Below are 19279 nucleotides of genomic sequence, written 5' to 3' on the forward strand. Positions count from 1 at the left end.
AGCGCCTCGGAATCCCTCCCAGGGAGCTAGTGGAAGTGGCTGGGGAAAGGGAGGTCTGGGCTTCATTGCTCAGGATGCTGCCCCCGCGACCCGAACCCCGGAGAAGCGGAAGATGATGGATGGATGGATGGATGGACATACATATATATATATATATATATATATATATATATATATATATATATATATATATATATATATATATATATGTATATATACACACACACACACACACACACACACACACACACACACACACATATACGTACATACACACACACAGACACTGAATATACACATATACACCATATACACTAGTATTGCACTATTCCAATGTACAGTTGTACGGTAATCTTCTTCTTCTTTCGGCTGCTCCCTTTAGGGGTCGCCACAGCGGATCATCTGCCTCCATCTTCCTATCCTCCGCCCTATCTACTGCCTCCTCTACTTTTACACCAACCATCTCCATGTCCACCTTCACTACATCCATAAACCTTCTCTGAGGTCTACCTCTTCTCCTTCTACCCGGTAGCTCCAACATTCTTTGCCCAATATAACCACTATTCCTCCTCAACACATATCCAAACCATCTCAACCTGGCCTCTCTGGCTTTATCTCCAAACTGCTCCACCTTCACTGTCCCTCTGATCTGCTCATTTCTAATCTTGTCCATCCTTGTCACTCCCAACGAAAATCTCAGCATCTTCATCTCTGCCACCTCCAGCTCAGCCTCCTGTCTTTTAGACAGTTGTACAGTAATATGTTATGAAATAAAACTATGAAATGTGCTGCTGTTCACATGTGCAGTTAGTCTGGGGGAGATACAACCAAGGAGGTACAGGAAGGTACAACCAAGATGGCGGCACACAGTAGTGCAGCGGCTTCTCACGCTCCTGGAGAGACCCCTGTTTTTAGTTTTAACCTGACGCGCCTTGTGCGCCGAACCGAACTCTTCATAATAAAGGACGGTTTGGCTGTAGAAACTGCAACTTTGGACCACAACCTCAGAGCTACGCTAGGTAGACTGCAGCTACTATGGACCCCGGAATGGCGGAGCAGAGGGCAGAGGACAAAGGTCAAGAGAAAGCGGTGCACGCGGTCAGAAGAGGGGCAAGAGGGGCGGCGTGCTAGCGAGGCTAAAAGTTAATGCTAACAGACCGCCGATTCCGTCACTGATCCTGGCCAATGTCCGCTCCCTGGACAACAAGTTGGACCTTGTACGACTGAGGATGAGTGTTTCTGAGGAGATGAGGAACTGTTCTGTACTCTGTCTCACGGAAACATGGCTAAACAACAGCATGCCGGAGATGCCTTCCAGATCAGGGAAAGCCCGCAGGGGCAGCTTATGCGTGTATGTAAACAAAGTTTGGTGCACAAACTGTGTTATGGTTAACAGCCACTGCTCCGAGGCAATAGAATATCTGACTGTGAAGCGTCGGCCTCATTATTTAATTCGTCAGCTCACGGTGGTGTTCGTCGTTACGGTCTACATCCCGCCTGGTGCTAAAGCTAATGACGTGCTGAAGGAGCTACATGATCACATCAGCTCACTTCAGAACAAGCACCCGGAGTCATTTTGTGTGGTGGCTGGGGATTTTAACCACATAGACCTGACAAACACTCTGCCGAAGTTTTATCAGCATGTCACCATACCAACACGGGGAAATAACACACTGGACCGCGTGTATACAAACATACGTGACGCATACAGAGCCATGCCCCGCCCCCACCTTGGCCTCTCGGACCACATCTCCATCATGCTGGTCCCTGCCTACCATCCACTGCTGAGATGCTCCAGACCCACACTCTTAAGTGCATCACAGACTACAACACCAGAGATGCACAATGTACTAGGTACCCCTCACTGCCTGATGCTCTCAATAAGTTCTATGCCCGCTTTGAGAACCCAAATACACCCCCCAGCACCAGACTCACTCCAGCACCCAGAGAACAGCCCCTCAGCATGACCCAAACTGAAGTGAGGAGGATCCTAAAGAAGAATAACCCCCGTAAAGCTGCTGGCCCAGATAACATTCCGGGACGGGTGCTGAAGTGCTGTGCAGACCAACTCTCCGAGGTGCTGACAGATATCTTCAACTCCTCTTTAATCCAGGAAGTTGTCCCCACCTGCCTGAAGACCGCCACCATCATCCCAGTCCCGAAGAACTCCACAGTGACAGAACTGAATGACTATCGGCCAGTAGCCCTCACCCCGATAGTCACAAAATGCTTTGAAAGACTGGTTATGACCCACATCAAAGCCAACATCGATGTCACTGGGAATCCACATCAGTATGCATACCGGAGAAAGCGATCCACAGAGGATGCCATCTCCTCTGTGGTCCACGCTGCCCTCACCCACCTGGAGAGTAAGGACTCTTACATCCGTATGCTCTTTGTGGATTTCACGTCTGCCTTTAACACCATGATCCCCCAGACCCTGGCTTACAAACTCCACAAACTTGGACTGAGCATCTCTCTCTGCAATTGGGTCCTGGACTTCCTGACTAACAGGCCACAGTCTGTGAGGATCCACAACATCTCCTCCCCCACCATCATCCTCAGCACCGGCTCCCCTCAGGGCTGTGTGCTGAGCCCCCTCCTGTTTACACTGCTCGCATATGACTACTCAGCCGTCCATCCAGGCTGTCATATTATAAAGTTTGCGGACGATATGGTAGTGGTTGGATGCATCACAAATAGTGATGAGTCTGGCTATAGGCAGGAGGTGGAACACCGGGAGAGTTGGTGCAGTGAGAACAATCTCTACATCAACGTGAAGAAGACAAAGGAGATGATTGTGGATTTCAGAAGGGGCAACACCATCCCTCCCCTTCCCCTACATGTCAGCGGATCTGCAGTGGAAGTGGTCTCCAGATATAGGTACTTGGGCGTACACCTACGTAACAATCTTACCTGGAGTAATAACACTTCCAGCCTGATCAGGAAGGCACATCAGCGCCTACGAGTGCCTATGACCTCAGAAGGCTGAGGCGTGCTGGAGCTCAGTCCTCACCTCATTCTACAGATGTGTGGAGGAGAGCGTTCTGTGCTCCAGAATTACCCTGTGGCACAGAAGCTGCTCTGTGGCAGAGAGGAAAGCTCTGCAGAGGGTGGTGAAGGCAGCACAGAGGACTGTTGGAGTCAGCCTTCCCACCACCATGCACATCTTACACCTCCAGATGCAGGAAAAGGGCCACTGGCATCATGAAGGACACCACCCATCCAGCACACACACTTTTTGTTCCGCTCCCCTCAGGTAGGAGGCTGCGGAGCATTAAGTGCAAAACAACCAGACTGAGGAATAGCTTGAAGCTTGAACCTGAAGCTGTAAGACTCTTAAATTCCAATTAGTCAGTGCCTCCACTATATCATCCATACGTCACTTTATACATTACCAGCATTTAGATGTACACCTCCTACCTCATACTCATACTGCTGCGGTCCATGCTGCTGTTATTTGTCCACCCCTTTATTTGCACCTTCTATTTATTGTTTATGTTACTTGGGAGTTGACTGGACCGTGAGTACAATGTTTCGTTCCACCTCATGTACCACATGTGATGTGAATGACAATAAAGCCTTATCTTATCTTATAATAAATGAGATGCAGGTACTCAGGGATAGGATACTAATATAAAACTCTTCCAGATTGTACAGAATATTAATAGAAAATGTACAAGATATCAGTCTATATGTGTAAATACAGATTTGCTAGATTGAAGGTGCAGAGGATTAGAGTGAGTCTGTTGGTGTGGATGAGGTGTGGATTGTCAATGGAGATCATCATAATGATGACTCAGAGGGGCAGTGACAGCCCAATAGACCCCAGCAATACTGGCTGTTTAGCAGCCTGATGGCCTGGGGGTAGAAACCGTCTCGGAATTGGCTAGTTCTGGACTTTATGCTTCTGTACCTCCTCCCACTCGCCAGCTTTGAGAATAGACAGTGGCTTGGGTGGGTGGAGTCTTTTAGAATCCTCCTGGCTTTCATCAGACAGTGGCTGGTGTATAAATCCTGGAGGTTTGGGAGCTGGACCCCAGTGATATGCTTGTACAGAGCTTTATGCTCAATGGCAGTGCAGTTAGGAGGGGTTTTGGTTGGAGTACTGGGAGGAATATTGGGTGCTGAATGTGTCTTGGAGAGACTGATGTGTTTACGCTGCTAACCATGAAAGTCACCCATGATTATCTTGCTCAAAGACACAGGTCATGAGACCAGTGACTCATGGCATGTGGATACATTTTGGCTGTGCTAGGAGGGTTTTTTGCTGTACTGAGAGGGGTTTCAGTTGTACTGGGAGGAGTTTGGGTTGTACTGGGAGGGGTTATGGTTGTACTGGGAGGGGTTTTGGGTGTTGAGAGTGTCTTGGAGAGATGGATGTGTTTAAGCTGCTATAATAATGTGGATCAAATGCGTCTCAGTCCACCTCCTGAAGTGGTCTGAGTGATCAGATCTGTATTTGTTTAAATGTGTCTTGACTACGCTTACACTTGGATTTTATATGGTTTCATCCTGATATAATCCTAATACTCAAGTATTGACCATGTGTGAACAGGGTCTTGTTTTCTAAGGGGAAAATACATATTCGTACCTTGTCATAACCTGCTGTTTTAAAACAGAACAAAGTCAGGACAGAGCGTGTACTGCTCGATGCAGTGTGAAGATCTCACTATAGGGCTGGAATTCCAATGAGGCGTTTCAGGCAGCTAAGAAAAGTGGGTCCTGTGGTACTGAGTGTGTCCCTCTGGATGGAACACTGAGCTCTGAGACTTTGCAGAACCTTTACATGCACAAATATCTACAACACACTAAAGGAAAGAGAAGAACTGGAAAAGCATATCAGCTCCCGTTTAAAGCCAGAAATGATTTTTAAAAGTTTGCCTGCAGAAAAAGTCCTTCATTAGTGCCATATGCTCATTCCTTCTGGTGTGGGTCTCCTTGCACTCAAAGAAGCAGAAAAACACTATAGCACCCCCTTGTGGGGAATCAGAATTATTGTGGAGAAAATTAATTTGCTGTATCTAAACATTTAAACACAAAACCTTTATATTTTGCTTGTTTTTTTTCCACACTTTGCTACACTTTTTATATTTAATATATTTTTAAGCATTTTATGTCCATTTTTAGTCCAATGCTTATATTTAATATGTGCTGCACCACCTGCAACTTTTATAGCACCAACACTAAACACTCAAAACATTTCATGCAATCAGGTCTGCAATGATAAAATGGATAATATTTATGAGTTTTGAGTGCGGTTGCGTCACTTCCTTTTCCAAGTTTTGGGAAAGGCATCAAAACGACTGTCCATGATTACTGATGGTGTGACACAGATGAAGCAGTGTGAGAAGAGGCTGAACACTGCAAGAAAACTCCTTTAATGTCACACAGAGGGGAAATCTCTTAACTAGGACTGTGTGTAACAGCACTGAGCCTCAGTTATCTCTCCTCCTTTAGGGCTCTACAAGCTCTTTCCACTGGAGGGTGAAGAATGAGTCTAAAAATAGGCCATTGTATGTCCTTCCTGCTGGACCCTGGGCAGCAGAGCAACACGGGAGGAAGTCAGAATGCAATTAATAGCCTCCAGGAGCAAGATGGACATCAAACATATGTGCTTTCTCTGAGCCTGACCAATGACAAGCAGGGTAAGCACATTCAGAATCTGCAAATAAATCAGACTAAGGAAAATATTTCCACTGTGTCCCAGGCTGTGTAGGAAAACTGGTGTTTTGAGAGCGCAGAGTGATGTCTGCTTGATGAGTTTACACTGTGGTTATCAGTGGCTGCTCACAGAGCCAGATCAGGATATACGTGACCCCACTGTTTAGACACTGGCTTTAACGTGGCAGTTAGGATAGTGACCACGGTTTGTTTTATACCCCAAAAACACAAAGGAGCCTGTCAAAGCTGGCAGCACTAAACCACACAGACCTTTAATGCGTATTACAAAAAACAGGCTTAAAAGAGATACAACTCAGAACTGAGACATAAACAGAGATTCAAAATGGTTTGGGGTCAAATGGTTCAGATGTCTTAACAGTGGTGGTGATAGGAACCAGGCGTCGCCATGTCTACAACACAGATATAGCCATTTTATTTACCATCCAGAACCACCAGAGAACCTACACGAGTCTCCTGAGCTTATATGGAATGTTGATGATGGAATCTGGAATAATAAGTTTTCTTTGGGGACTATTTTGCCTCACAGTACACTGCATGTATCCCTTTTGTGAACAATTCTGACTTGGAAAGCACTGCAAATTTAGGTGTATATGGTAGATGAAATCAGTCCATAATAAAAATAATCCATGGCGCACGTGCTAAAGAAACTAGCTGATGTATATGCCATGCACTGAAATGGAAACCACGGTTTATTAAACATGGATGACAAAGTTGGTTTCTCACTGTGCACCTCTAGAACACTGGGTCAAAGTCAGGAGATGTTTCTGAAGAGATCAGATATAAGATAATCCACTTGCACAAGGAAAAGAAAAGTCAAACAAAAACAAGTGAAAAAAAACAGGAGTTTCCAAAACTGATTAAAGGCTTTAGAGAAAACGTGATTCCTAACAACTACCTGGAATAGCTGATCGACCCCAAAACTGCCCCATCAGATAAACAGCAATTAAAGCTTTGATCTTTGAGACAGAGGAGGAAATCAAGCTGCTTCAGATCTGAAAACATCAACAGGTGTTTCTGTCCATCCTTCCACTGTGAGAAGACCACTCTGTGGGTCTAAAAAGACATGTAGCTGATCAAGAAGAACCTCACTGAGAAAAGGAGATGGACACATCAAACAAAGAAGCTGAACAATGGACTGACCACCCCAGACCTCAACACCACTGAATGGGTTTGATTACTTCAGAAAATCATCAGCCAGCTTCTAAGACTGAGCTTTGGAAACATGTCTGCAGATTCTTTGAGGAGCTGAAAGTGAAGCTTCTAAAAAGAATGGAAGCTGGAATGAAGGGAGAGAGAGGCTCACTGACTGAGCACAGCTGAGAGGAGAGTGAGCTGATGATTTTCTGTGCAATTTTCTGTTAAATATGTTTTCTGCTTTGTTTCCAATGTGACTGGGTATAACTGGAGAGCAGTTAGCTCTAACCTGGAGAGAAAGTTCCTCTGATGCCCGTCTATGGCCAGGAAACAGCATCAGATAAGTCATAAATAATATAAAATACTATGTGCACTTACTGTTTTATATGCAATAGCTGAATTCCAGACTCAGCTATAAATACATAACACCTTTTTTTTTTTAAATATTAAAGATTTGTCTGATCTCTGAAAAACACTTTCAATGTGAATTTTCTCCAGCAGGGAGCACTATTAGCACACAAGTAGTCATAAACTCACACCAGGCGCTCATGAATGCACATTTTCAGTAATGACAATTAATTTGAATAAAAGACATTGAGTTACTTTATATGATATTATTTAACATGTAACTTTATTAAAAATGTTCATTAAAACTGTTAATTTTCAAACAACGCATATACACTAAAAATAGAATACGAAGTAGGTTAAAGCTGCGGCGGACCATGTGTACTGGGTGGACTGGGGTGACAATCGATAATTATGACTTTTAGATAGAAAATATAATGCAAATAATGTTTAGATCTCACTCAGGCCCAGACCACACTGAAATCTTCCTGCTTACGCTAAAATGCACAGTGGAACAGTGGAACCGCACGACCAGATACTGCAGCTTACCTTCCTGCGGCCTTCCTCTCCGGGTGGACTGTCTGGCAGCATCATCTTCAGGTACTCCTCCTTCGACATGGATACTTGGAGCTTCCCATCTCCGTCCCTCTCAACTTCCTGCAGCCCGCACGCTGCCTCCACCAGGTACAGCTGCCTGAATGGGACAAAGAGGTGAAATAATGGTTTAATCAGGGGGACACAAATCAAAGGGTACCAACTGAGCCACTCACTGGGTGTGAGGAAGCTGTGGCTCAGGGTCAGAGATCAGCACTGTGTTTACAAAACACTGTCACCAGCTATCAGCACTCCGAGAAGGGAAGAGGACGGAGAGTGGAGGGAAAAACACAGGTGCAGCCGTGCTAAGTCATGTGGTGGGGGGTGGGGGTGGAGGGGTTTGTGTGTCACCTGGGCTGCCCTCACACCAGGGTAAGAGGAGAGAAGAGCAGCTCTGGGGCATTTAAGAGGACACCATGAAGACTTGTTGAAGCGGAACAGTCGCATTATTTTTTAACAGTGGAAGGAGCTGCATTAGGCCAGGAGGCTTAAAAAGACACGATCCAAACCATTTCAGAGAAAAACTAACGGAAATGGAGCCAAACCAACTAGGTACACAGAACTAGCCACATCAGGGGTCAGAGCAGGCTGTGTGGTTTTAATATGGTAGGGTCTAACAACATCTTCAGAGCTGATTCTCCAGCGACTAATAACGCCAATAATGTTAAATACAACGTTTATGTTGGAAGCGATATTAGAAATATGATGCCAGCTACGGTACAAGAGAATAACAATCCAACATGATGTCATCAAGTGCGCACTCTTTCTAGCAGTTTACTGTACAATTACAATATAAAACAATCTGCTGTACTATTCAACCCAGAGTGGGAAAACGGTGTATTCCCTCTTTATTCCCTCTTAACCCACTAACCCACGACAGTTGGTTAGTGTAGTGGGTAACACCTCTGCCTTCTACGCTGTAGACTGGGGTTCAATCCCCACCTGGGTAAAACACCCTACATTACACCAATAAGAGTCCTTGGGCAAGACTCCTAACACCACCTTCGCCTACCTGTGTGAAATGATCAAACTTTAAGTCGCTCTGGATAAGAGCGTCAGCCAAATGCCGTAAATGTTAATTCCCTCCTTATTCTCTCATTTCCTTCTTTATTCTCTCCTTATTCCCTTTATTCCCTCCTTATTCTCTCTTTATTCCGTTTATTCCCTCTTTATTTTCTCCTTATGCTTTCTCTCCTTATTCTCTTTATTGCCTCCTTATTCTCTCTTTATTCTCTGAAAGTCCCTCTCTCTGGTTTTAAGTGAAACGCACTGAAATGTGCTAGAACTGGCTCATCCATCTGTTGACGTCTCTCGGGCCTGACGGACAGCTCAACCCAGTGTTCTGAAATGACAGACTAATCTAATGGATTTTTCTTTCTCTCTGCTGAGTTTTTGTTGTCTCAAGGGTACGATGCCAATTTACAGCTGACTGGTCACATGGCAGTGAGCCTTTTTAATACCATGCAACAGAACAACGAATAGGCTGCAGAAGCAACTTTACCAGTGCAGTAAATTATAACCATCTATCTTATCAATTACCAACTACTGAATCAACCCCTGATGATTCTAAAGTCCTTAAAACCTGCCGTGTGGCCGATTATGTACTGTTTTCTGGTAACACACTATTGCTGATTCACATGAAGAAAACATCAAAGTGAGCTTTTGTGTTTTCCTCACTCTAAACGCCTGTAGTTATTATGAGCACAGGACTAAGACCGGAAACTGCAATACATGACAGTAGACTTATCACTTATTAGTCTGGGACTACTTTGGCTGTTTCTGAATACTCTTGATTTTGCCTTTTTATACCAAATTAAGAATATTTACCATGCCAATGTTTGGTATCACTTGACACTTTGACAGAGTGTATGAATATCCTGGACCCAAAAACTTACAAAACAAAACAAAAAAAAAGATTGAAAAATTAGTCAGATTTATTAAATGCAACGGCAGCCTCATTGCATTCTGTACAATTTTATGCATGCATAAGCATGATTTTTCTATCCAATTTACATTTTCCTATCTCTGATTTTGCTTGGTCCATCAAACATAAACCAGCATAGTGTTGTGACGTCTTGAACCAGCCCCACGATTTGATTTCTCTCTTCAATACTAAATAATGGAAAACTACAAAACACTAATGTTCACTGTGCAGACGAGTGCAGCTCTCTGAGAGCAGGCTTGACAGCACCACGAGCAGCAGTGAGGGTGAGATTCCAGAGCGCTGACCCTGCTGTAACTGCAGCCCCACTTTAAGTGAGCAGTCGTGGAGGAGTGTGCGAGTGGAGTGTCACTGAGTGCTGTTGGCAGGGTGTTAGAACGCTGTGAGGGCTCAAGCACTAACACACACTGAAAACTCAGAGCCAGGATGGAACCCCAGCCTGCACCCAAACCCCACTGTACAGTGCAGTCTACTGTGAAAGCCTCAGCAATGGCCCTGACGAACTCCTGATTTTCACTGGCTTAATTGGGCAGTTACTGTGTTTATTACAAACAGCGTCACCGATATGGTACTGTATCAGTACTGGCCTGGATATGAGCACTTCAACACAGCATTGGTATCAGCAACGGACAATACCAATATCTAAATCATGAATCTTTCTGTTCAGCTTACGCAGCTATTAAAGTCAAAGCTTGAGGTGGCCAGTTTGACTAGTTGGCTTTCTTCCTAGCTGTTATTACATAAAACAAAACCTTGTCTCTGGACCACAACTCTGAGGTGTGAGTCTGAGTCAAGTCTCTGAAGTGCGAGTCGAGGTTTGAGTGTCAGAGGTGAGAGTCTGAGTCTAGTCTTGAGTCGTAAGTCTGAGTCGAGTTTTGAGTGTCTGAGGTGCAAGTCGAGTTTTAAACGTCTGAGGTGCAAGTCTAAGTTGAGGCTTGAGTCTCTGAGATGCACGTCCAAGGTGAGTTGAGTCGAGTCTTCAGTCTCGAGTCTCTGAGGTGTGGTAATCTGAGTTGAGACTCTGGGCTGCAAATCCAAGCCAAGTTTGAGGTGTGAATCAAGTTGTGTCAGTCAACATCCGAACTGAGTGTGTGACTGACGCAAGTCGCCATCTCTGGGTGTATATCACACACAGTAAGGATCTGAGGGACAGCCCTACATTCTCAGAGCACAACAGCACATTATGAGTCCTGACTGTGTGTGCTACAGAGGGGTGGTGCTGAAATTCACTCCATGGCCGTGGGCTCCATTTAGCATTAGCACGTCTCTCCTTGTCTGGCACCATTGCACACACGCTGACCCCCTGACCTTGGCTGGTATACGTGCGCATGTGGGTGAGAGAGTGTTTGAGAATGCACGGAGAGAGAGAGAGAGAGAGAGAACTGAGGGCAAAGTCCAGAGCTGGCAAACGGCAGGCATGGAAACAGTGCCGGCAGGGAGGCGAGGTGTGGATCCCGACTTCAGTGAAAAGTCACGCTCACTGAGTCAGAGCTGAATCACAGCACACAACAACAGCTCAGAGAACAGGGGCAGAGGTCATCATGGGAAAGAGAGGAAAACACAATAGTGCCCAGGAAGGGGGTGGGGGGTTGGGGGGTTTGGTGCTGGCAGGGGGTTAAAGTGTACCTGGACCTCTCGGACAGAGTCTTGAGAAGCAAAGATAACAAACTATCAACTCCTCTGAAGCCAAAGAAAAGCAGAAAAAAGCAAGCAAAAGTTAATCAATCAGCAGCTTTGATAGAGTTAGATTTATACAGTGTAAAGAAAAAACAAACAGGGGTTGGGGGGTAGATGGTGCTTCATTAGGGGAGCACAATAACTGTGAATGATATTGGGTTGCCTGTCTGGAGGCACAGTTACATAACATGATACATAAGAGGCAAAACAATGGAGGTGTGTAACTGCATTACGGGCTTTTTTCATAACACTGGAGAAACAATTCAGAGCCCACAATCAATCACACAGCGCTTAACCGGCACCACACACTGGATCACAGAGCAGCCGGACACCAGAGCCTTAATCAGGAGCGCTCCCTCCTCCCTGCTCTCAATATCTCTATCTGCTCTCCTGAAAAAGACCATCAGAACCACTAAGACAGGAACCGGATGGTTTTGCTGTCTAATGGGAAAAGGCTTATCATTAGAGAATGCTAGAACACCTTTAGATCCCATTAGGAAACTATGAGATGCCGGAATCAAAACAATCCGATCAATATCAGGTTCTTGCAGTGACCTGATTATTACACGGTTGTGTAAACACACACTCTGATTTCTTAGATCAGATTAAGATGTATGAATCTGATTAGTAAATCTGATGAAGAGGCTGGATCTGAGATCAGTAATGAGGTTATTCGGTGCTGTAAACTCTAACTCTGATTTCATTTGGTTCTCTCAGTGTGAGCATGTGAGAAAACTACTTAAGTCTGTGGTAAAGTTATCTTGAGATAAGTTAATAATCTTGTGATCTCAGGACAATAAAAGTTGTAATCTTGAAATAATGAGTTAACTATTTTGTGATAAAGATAAAGCTGTAATCTTAAGATAAGTTAAATATCTCGTGATCTCAAGACAAAGTTATATTGAGATAAGTTAAATATCTTGTGATAACAGATACAGATAACAGTCACATCTGTTTGATGTGAATAATAACACAAATATAGAAATCATAGCCAGTTATGCCCCTGAACACAAACCGTGGCCCTGATATGGCCCCACCTAGAAAAATCCAACCCTCATAAAAAAAGATGGTTCTTCAAGTTCTTTATTCTATATAGAACGACATTCTTGAGTAATGAATACTAAAAAATATTTTTTGTAGATTTTTCTATATAGAACCTTTTTAAAAAGTTCTATACAGGCACCAAAAAGGGTTCTTCTATTGTAACAAGCTTCACATTGTAACAGTAGAAGAACCCTTTTTGTTGCTATACAGAAACATCTACAACACATTCTCCATCAGTCTGAAGAGCCATTTCACCATGCAGACAACCATTTAAGAATGAAAAGCGTTATCTGAGTGTTACTAAAGAACCCTTGAAGAACCATCTTTTTTAAGATTGTAAGATATAGAGATAGTTAGAAGATGGTTTGCAAACATACAAAGAATCTGTCATATTCTTCTTGTTCTTCTTATTATTATTATTAATACTTTGAAATACTGTGGTTTCCTTATTGTTGAGGAAATTAAGAACGTTGTGAGATCAGTCTGAGCTTATATAGTCTGTCCACAGTAAACCTGTACAGAGACGAGAGAACCTCTGACTGTCCTCTGGGCCGGCCAGTGGAGGACGGGTCACTGGGCCCGAGGCTAACAGAGCTCATCAATAACAGGAAGTGACGGTCATTGTGTGGCGTGTTACAGAGCTGATTTCTGCAGCTGTTCGACCGGCTGAGAGTGCAGCAGCTCTGCTGTTACTGAGCCGGTGTTCTTTTAATCGGGAGGAGAACCAAAGGAGACTCTGAATTAAGAGCCCTTTCATCCACAGCTGGTTCTCTTGCTGCGTTCCATTTGAGTGTTCCCAGCAGGACGTTTGAACTGGAACGAGCCCAAAACTCAGATTTCCTACTGCACTCTTAAAAAGATGGTTCTTCTAGGGTTCATTAGTAAAGAAAATGTTTCTGCATAGAACCATCAACACAAAGATCCCTTCTCATGATTAAAGGGTTCTTTGCATGATGAAATGGTTCTCTGTATATGATCTTTTTGAAAAGGATTCTATTCAAATGGGTTCTTCAACTGTAACAAGGTTGATATAACAATGGAAGAACACTTTCCTTTTCCAAAAGGTTCTATACAGAACCATGTACAGGACTAAGAGTTTAGGATGTCGAGAAAGCCTCGCCAACCCAACCTCACAATCCAACATGGCTCGTCACACCTGACGTGCAGCCTTTTCAAAAATGTTCTATACAGATGCAAGAAACAATACCTTTTCTAAAGAACCTTTAAAACACGTCTTTTTAAAGGTGTACAGAAGTGAAGGTTTTGAAAAGAAACATGCTTTTCACTGAGAACCCTTAAAGAACCTTCTTTTTAAAGAGTCCAGATAAGCCCATATTAGGAGCTCTGGGTCCTTCCAAAGCTGATGAGTTTTACTGTACAAAGGTTTTTCCTCCAAGTGCTGCCAAATCCTCTGAACTATGAGGTTGTAAAGGAGTCAAAGTGTATCTACTGGTACATGTGACGTCACACTGCTGCGTTAAGTCAGCTAATCTCTCCTCTTGGGGTGAGGGGAGGGAGCTGTTAACCCTTTGGTCCTGCACTTACCCACACTCGGGCAGGTTTGGGGGCCGCTCTGGGTCAGGTCGGTCCTCTGCTCCCCTGCAGCAGGTGGCCATATTAGCTCTGGGTCTGGACCACTCTGGAGAGGAACTGCATTTGGAGCCGCGGTCCAGCGGACTGGCGGACTGCAGAGAACCACTGACCAGTCCAGAATGGAGAACAGCACTACATCAGACCCGAATATGAAGATATATTACAATGTATTCAGCGCTGTTTCTGAACTTCACAGGGTGAAATGCCCCATTTGGGCTCGGAGGGCAGATTCTACAGAAGCCCGGTCTCACACATAGAGGAGGGAGGAATCAGAGACTCTCCTTCACTGTTTCGGCAAAACGGTCGGCCAAAATATTGACTTAGTATCTGGAAATAGTGACGCATTTTCTTGAAATATTAACTTCGTATGTCTAAATAACTTTTGACTTTGACATCTTGAAGTCACGACTTATTTTGAGATATTATTTTAAAATAGATACATTATTAAATTTCAAGAAAGAAATTATTTCAGAATAATAAATTCTTCTTACAAGATGTTAAGACATTATTTTGATATAATAAGGTACATACAGTAACCACAGCATCGCTTCCCACGGTCACCTCTTGCACTTTATCTGTAAATAACACTGTATTCTACACTTCTGGTTAGATGCCAACTACATTTCATTGGCTCTGTGTCTGTAACTCGGCACATTGAGAAAATTGAATCAAACGTAATCTGATCTAATCCAATCTAATCTGATCTGATCTAATTTGATTTAATCTGATCTAATCTATTCTGATATTTTGAAAAACTAAGCAAATATTTTAAATATTAAGACAGTCATTGTCTGAAATGCTGTCATAAAATGATGACTTAATATCTGAATTAACATAGCAAGTCAATATTTCAAGAAAATAAGTCATTTTGAGATACTAAATCAGTATTTTGAAAAAAACAGTCATTAATTTGAGGCACTAAATTAATATTTTGACATACCTTTGTCAGAAAGAGGAGGAGGGAAAAAACAACAACAGATGATTTTCCTCATTTACCTAGCGGGAATGGGCTTCCATTAGATTAAACCAAGGCTTCCTGACAGATGTGAACTGCCTACAGCAGCAGCTCGTCAACCCAAATCTCTCAGTAATTTCTGATCACTGCTCAGTCTCTTCTTCTCCTTCTGCAAAGCTGTGAACCCAAATCACAACCCTGCAGGCTAACAGAGCCTCAGCAGGAAGATCAGACTCGGTCAGGAGAGCTTAATACTGCGGCTCTGGGGGCAGAGCTTCCCAGCATTCATAGCAGCTCTGCTGGCTTCTATTAATGAGCGCTACACTTTTTAGATCATTTATATTCGGACTAAACGTTAAGCCTTGGCACATTTCACTTTTTTTGGTCTTCATTAGTTCATTACACTTACAAATTGCGGTTCTTCAAGGTTTCTTTAGTAAAGACAATGATTCTATTTGCTACTATGAGTTCTATATGGAACCATTTCATGATTACATGGTTTTCTTCATGGTGAAATGGTTCCTCAGATTGATGGAGAATGTGTTGGCACCAAAAAGGGTTCTACTTTTGTTATGATGTCAAGCTTGTCAATACATGATGTCAATACAACAGAAGAACCCTTTTGGCGCGATATAGAGCCATTTTCAAAAAGCTTCTATGTAGAATCACACACATTCTCCATCAACCTGAAGAACCATTTCACCATGTAAAGAACCATTTAAGCTTTAAAATGTTTTTTTAAGTGTTCACGGTTCTACACAGATCCACTGGCTAAAGAACTCCTGAAGAACCATCTTTTTCTACAGGTGTAGTTCTCTGGTGCAGAGCTGGTAATTACAGACAGATAAAGGAGTGTCTACGCTTTGAAATCCTGGTAAAAGGTTTTTAAAGGACGACGATGTCAGTGAAGATTTACCCAGATGTCCCGAACATCAGGACCAAAGAGGGCAAATGGGGCCCAAACCCACCTGGTGGTGTTCCACCCCTGAGCTACACTGTGGTCACTGGTTTAAGATCACTGTGCACAGTAACACAAACAGAGGGACATGCCCCCCCAGTGACGCCTGGCCTGGTCAGGCAGACTGAGGATGCAACAGGATGTCCTGCCTGTCTCTTCAGCTCATCTCAAACAGCTCAGATGTCACTGAAAACCTGTCTGCTGATCTGGGTTCTGAGCTTAAGTGCTTTCAGCATCACTGGACTGAGTCACTCATCTAAATAAAACACAGACATCGGCCTAAATACACACGATCAAACACAATCACAATCAAACACGATCAAACACAATCACAATCCAACACAAAGAAACACGAAAAAACACGATCAAACACAATCAATCACGATCACACACAAACATGGTAAAACCCGATGAAACATGATGAAACACGATGAACACAATGAACACAATCAAACACGATCAAACATGATGAACACGATCAAATACAATCAAACATGATCAAACACGATGAACACAATGAACCATGATGAACACAATGAAACACAAACATGATTAAACACGATGAAACCCGATCAAACAAAGCACGATGAAACACGAACACAATCAACATGGCCAAACACAAACATGAAACATGATCAAACATAATCACAATCAAACACAATAAAACACGATGAAACACAATCACAATCAAACACGATGAAACACAATCACAATCAAACATGATCAAACGCGATGAAACACAATCACACCAAACGATCGTGTTTGATTGTGTTTGATTGTGTTTTATTGTGTTTGATTGTGATTGTGTTTGATCATGTTTCATGTTTGTGTTTGGTCATGTTGAACACAATCAAACATGATCAAACGCGATGAAACACAATCACAATCAAACGCGATGAAACACAATCACAATCAAACATGATCAAACGCGATGAAACACAATCACAATCAAACATGATCAAACAAAGCACGATGAAACACACCCAAACACAATCAAACACGAACACAATCAACATGACCAAACACAAACATGAAACATGATCAAACACAATCACAATCAAACACAATAAAACACGATCAAACACAATCACAATCAAACACGATCAAACACAATCACAATCAAACATGATCAAACGCAATGAAACACAATCACAATCAAACGCGATGAAACACAATCACAATCAAACATGATCAAACACAATGAAACACAAACACAAAACATGATGAAACTTAATCACAAACACAATGAAACAATCACAATCAAACACGATCAAACACAATCACAATCTAACACAATGAAACACAATCACAACCAAACACGATGAAACAATCACAATCAAACATGATCAAACGCAATCAAACACAATCACAATCAAACACGATGAAACTCAATCACACACAAAACACAGTGAAACTCAATCACAATCAAACACAATGAAACACAATCACAATCAAACACAATGAAACACTAAACATGATCAAACAATCACAAACACAATCAATCACAATCAAACATGATCAAACACAATCAAAAATAATCACAATCAAACATGATCAAACACAAAACACGATGAAAATCACAATCTAACACAATGAAAACACAAACACGAAACAAGATCAAACACAATCATAAACACAAAGATGAAACACAATCAAACATGAAACATGATTAAACAATCACAAACACGATGAAACACAATCACAATCAAACATGCTCAAACACGATGAAACACAATCATAATCAAACACGATCAAATACAATCACAATCAAACACAATGAAACTCAAACACAAAACACGATGAAAATCACAAACACGATGAAACACAATGACAATCAAACACGACGAAACACAATCACAATCAAACACGACGAAACACAATCACAAACACGACGAAACACAATCACAATCAAACACGACGAAACAATCACAATCAAACACGACGAAACACAATCAAACATGATGAAACTCAATCACAAACATGATGAAACACAAACACAAAACACAATCAAACACAATCACAATCAAACATGATCAAACACGATCAAACACGAAACACGATGAAACACAATGACAATCAAACACAATCACGAAACACGATGTACCTCAATCACAATCAAACACGATGAAACACAAACACGATGAAACAAACATGACACACAATCACAATCTAACATGATGAAAACACAAACACGAAACATGATGAAACACAATCACAAACATGATGAAACACAATCACAATCAAACATGATGAAACACAATCACAATCAAACACGATGAAACACAAACACAAAACATGATCAAACACAATCACAGACACAATGAAACACAAACACGATCAACACAAATAAAATGAAACACAAACATAAAACACGAACACAAAACACAATGAAACACAATCACAATCAAACAAATTGAAACAAACACAAAACATGATCAAACAATCACAAACACGATCAAACACAATCACAATCAAACATGATGAAATACAAAACACAATGGCAATCAAATACGACGAAACACAATCAAACATGAAACACGATGAAACTCAATCACAATAAAACACGATGAAACACAATCACAATCAAACACGTTGAAACAATCACAATCAAACACGACGAAACACAATCACAATCAAACACGACGAAACACAATCACAATCAAACACGACGAAACACAATCAAACATGATGAAACAATCACAAACATGATTGAAGCACCAACAGGAAACACAATCAAACACAATTACAATCAAACACAAACATGAAACACGATGAAACTCAATCACAATCAAACACGATGAAACACAATCAAACACGAAACACGATCAAAGACAATCACAATCAAACATGACGAAACAATCAAGCACGAAAACACGATCAAATACAATCACACACATGATGAAACACAATTAAACACGAAAAACAATCAAACACAAACATGAAACACGATCAAACACAATAACAAGCAAGCACGATCAAACACAATCAAATACGAAACATGATCAAACACAATAACAAGCAAGCACGATCAAACACAATCAAATACGAAACATGATCAAACACAATCACAAACACAATCAAACACAATCACAATGAAACACGATGAAACACAATCAAACAAGAAACAAGATGAAACACAATCACAACCAAACACGGTCACTTCCTATTTCGCCCATTAACATTATCAAAAACTGCAACAGGACTGCTAAACAGCAGAGGGCGCCAGCCAGTGAGTCCTCAATGAATGGGAGTGTATGGAGCCAAATGGCTAAAAATTAAAAGTTAAAATCGTTTCTAATCACTTTCACAGAACTTTAATTATAGACAGTATAAGGATTTAACAAAGAAAATT

At 42.1% G+C, this 19279-nt stretch overlaps 1 protein-coding gene across 2 annotated transcripts in view; it reads right to left on the minus strand.

Annotated features, from left to right (window-relative positions):
* The window catches only part of LOC108441704 (signal-induced proliferation-associated 1-like protein 2), a 213688-nt gene that overhangs the window by 26889 nt on the left and 167520 nt on the right, over positions 1 to 19279 (minus strand). For both annotated transcript variants that reach the window (XM_017721372.2, XM_017721373.2), the window contains exon 15: positions 7714 to 7858. In XM_017721372.2, the coding sequence (XP_017576861.1) occupies positions 7714 to 7858 (145 nt within the window). The remainder of the gene's footprint in view (positions 1 to 7713; positions 7859 to 19279) is intronic.

The sequence above is a fragment of the Pygocentrus nattereri genome, chromosome 5, assembly GCF_015220715.1.
Source record: "Pygocentrus nattereri isolate fPygNat1 chromosome 5, fPygNat1.pri, whole genome shotgun sequence".
NCBI classification, from domain to species: domain Eukaryota; kingdom Metazoa; phylum Chordata; class Actinopteri; order Characiformes; family Serrasalmidae; genus Pygocentrus; species Pygocentrus nattereri.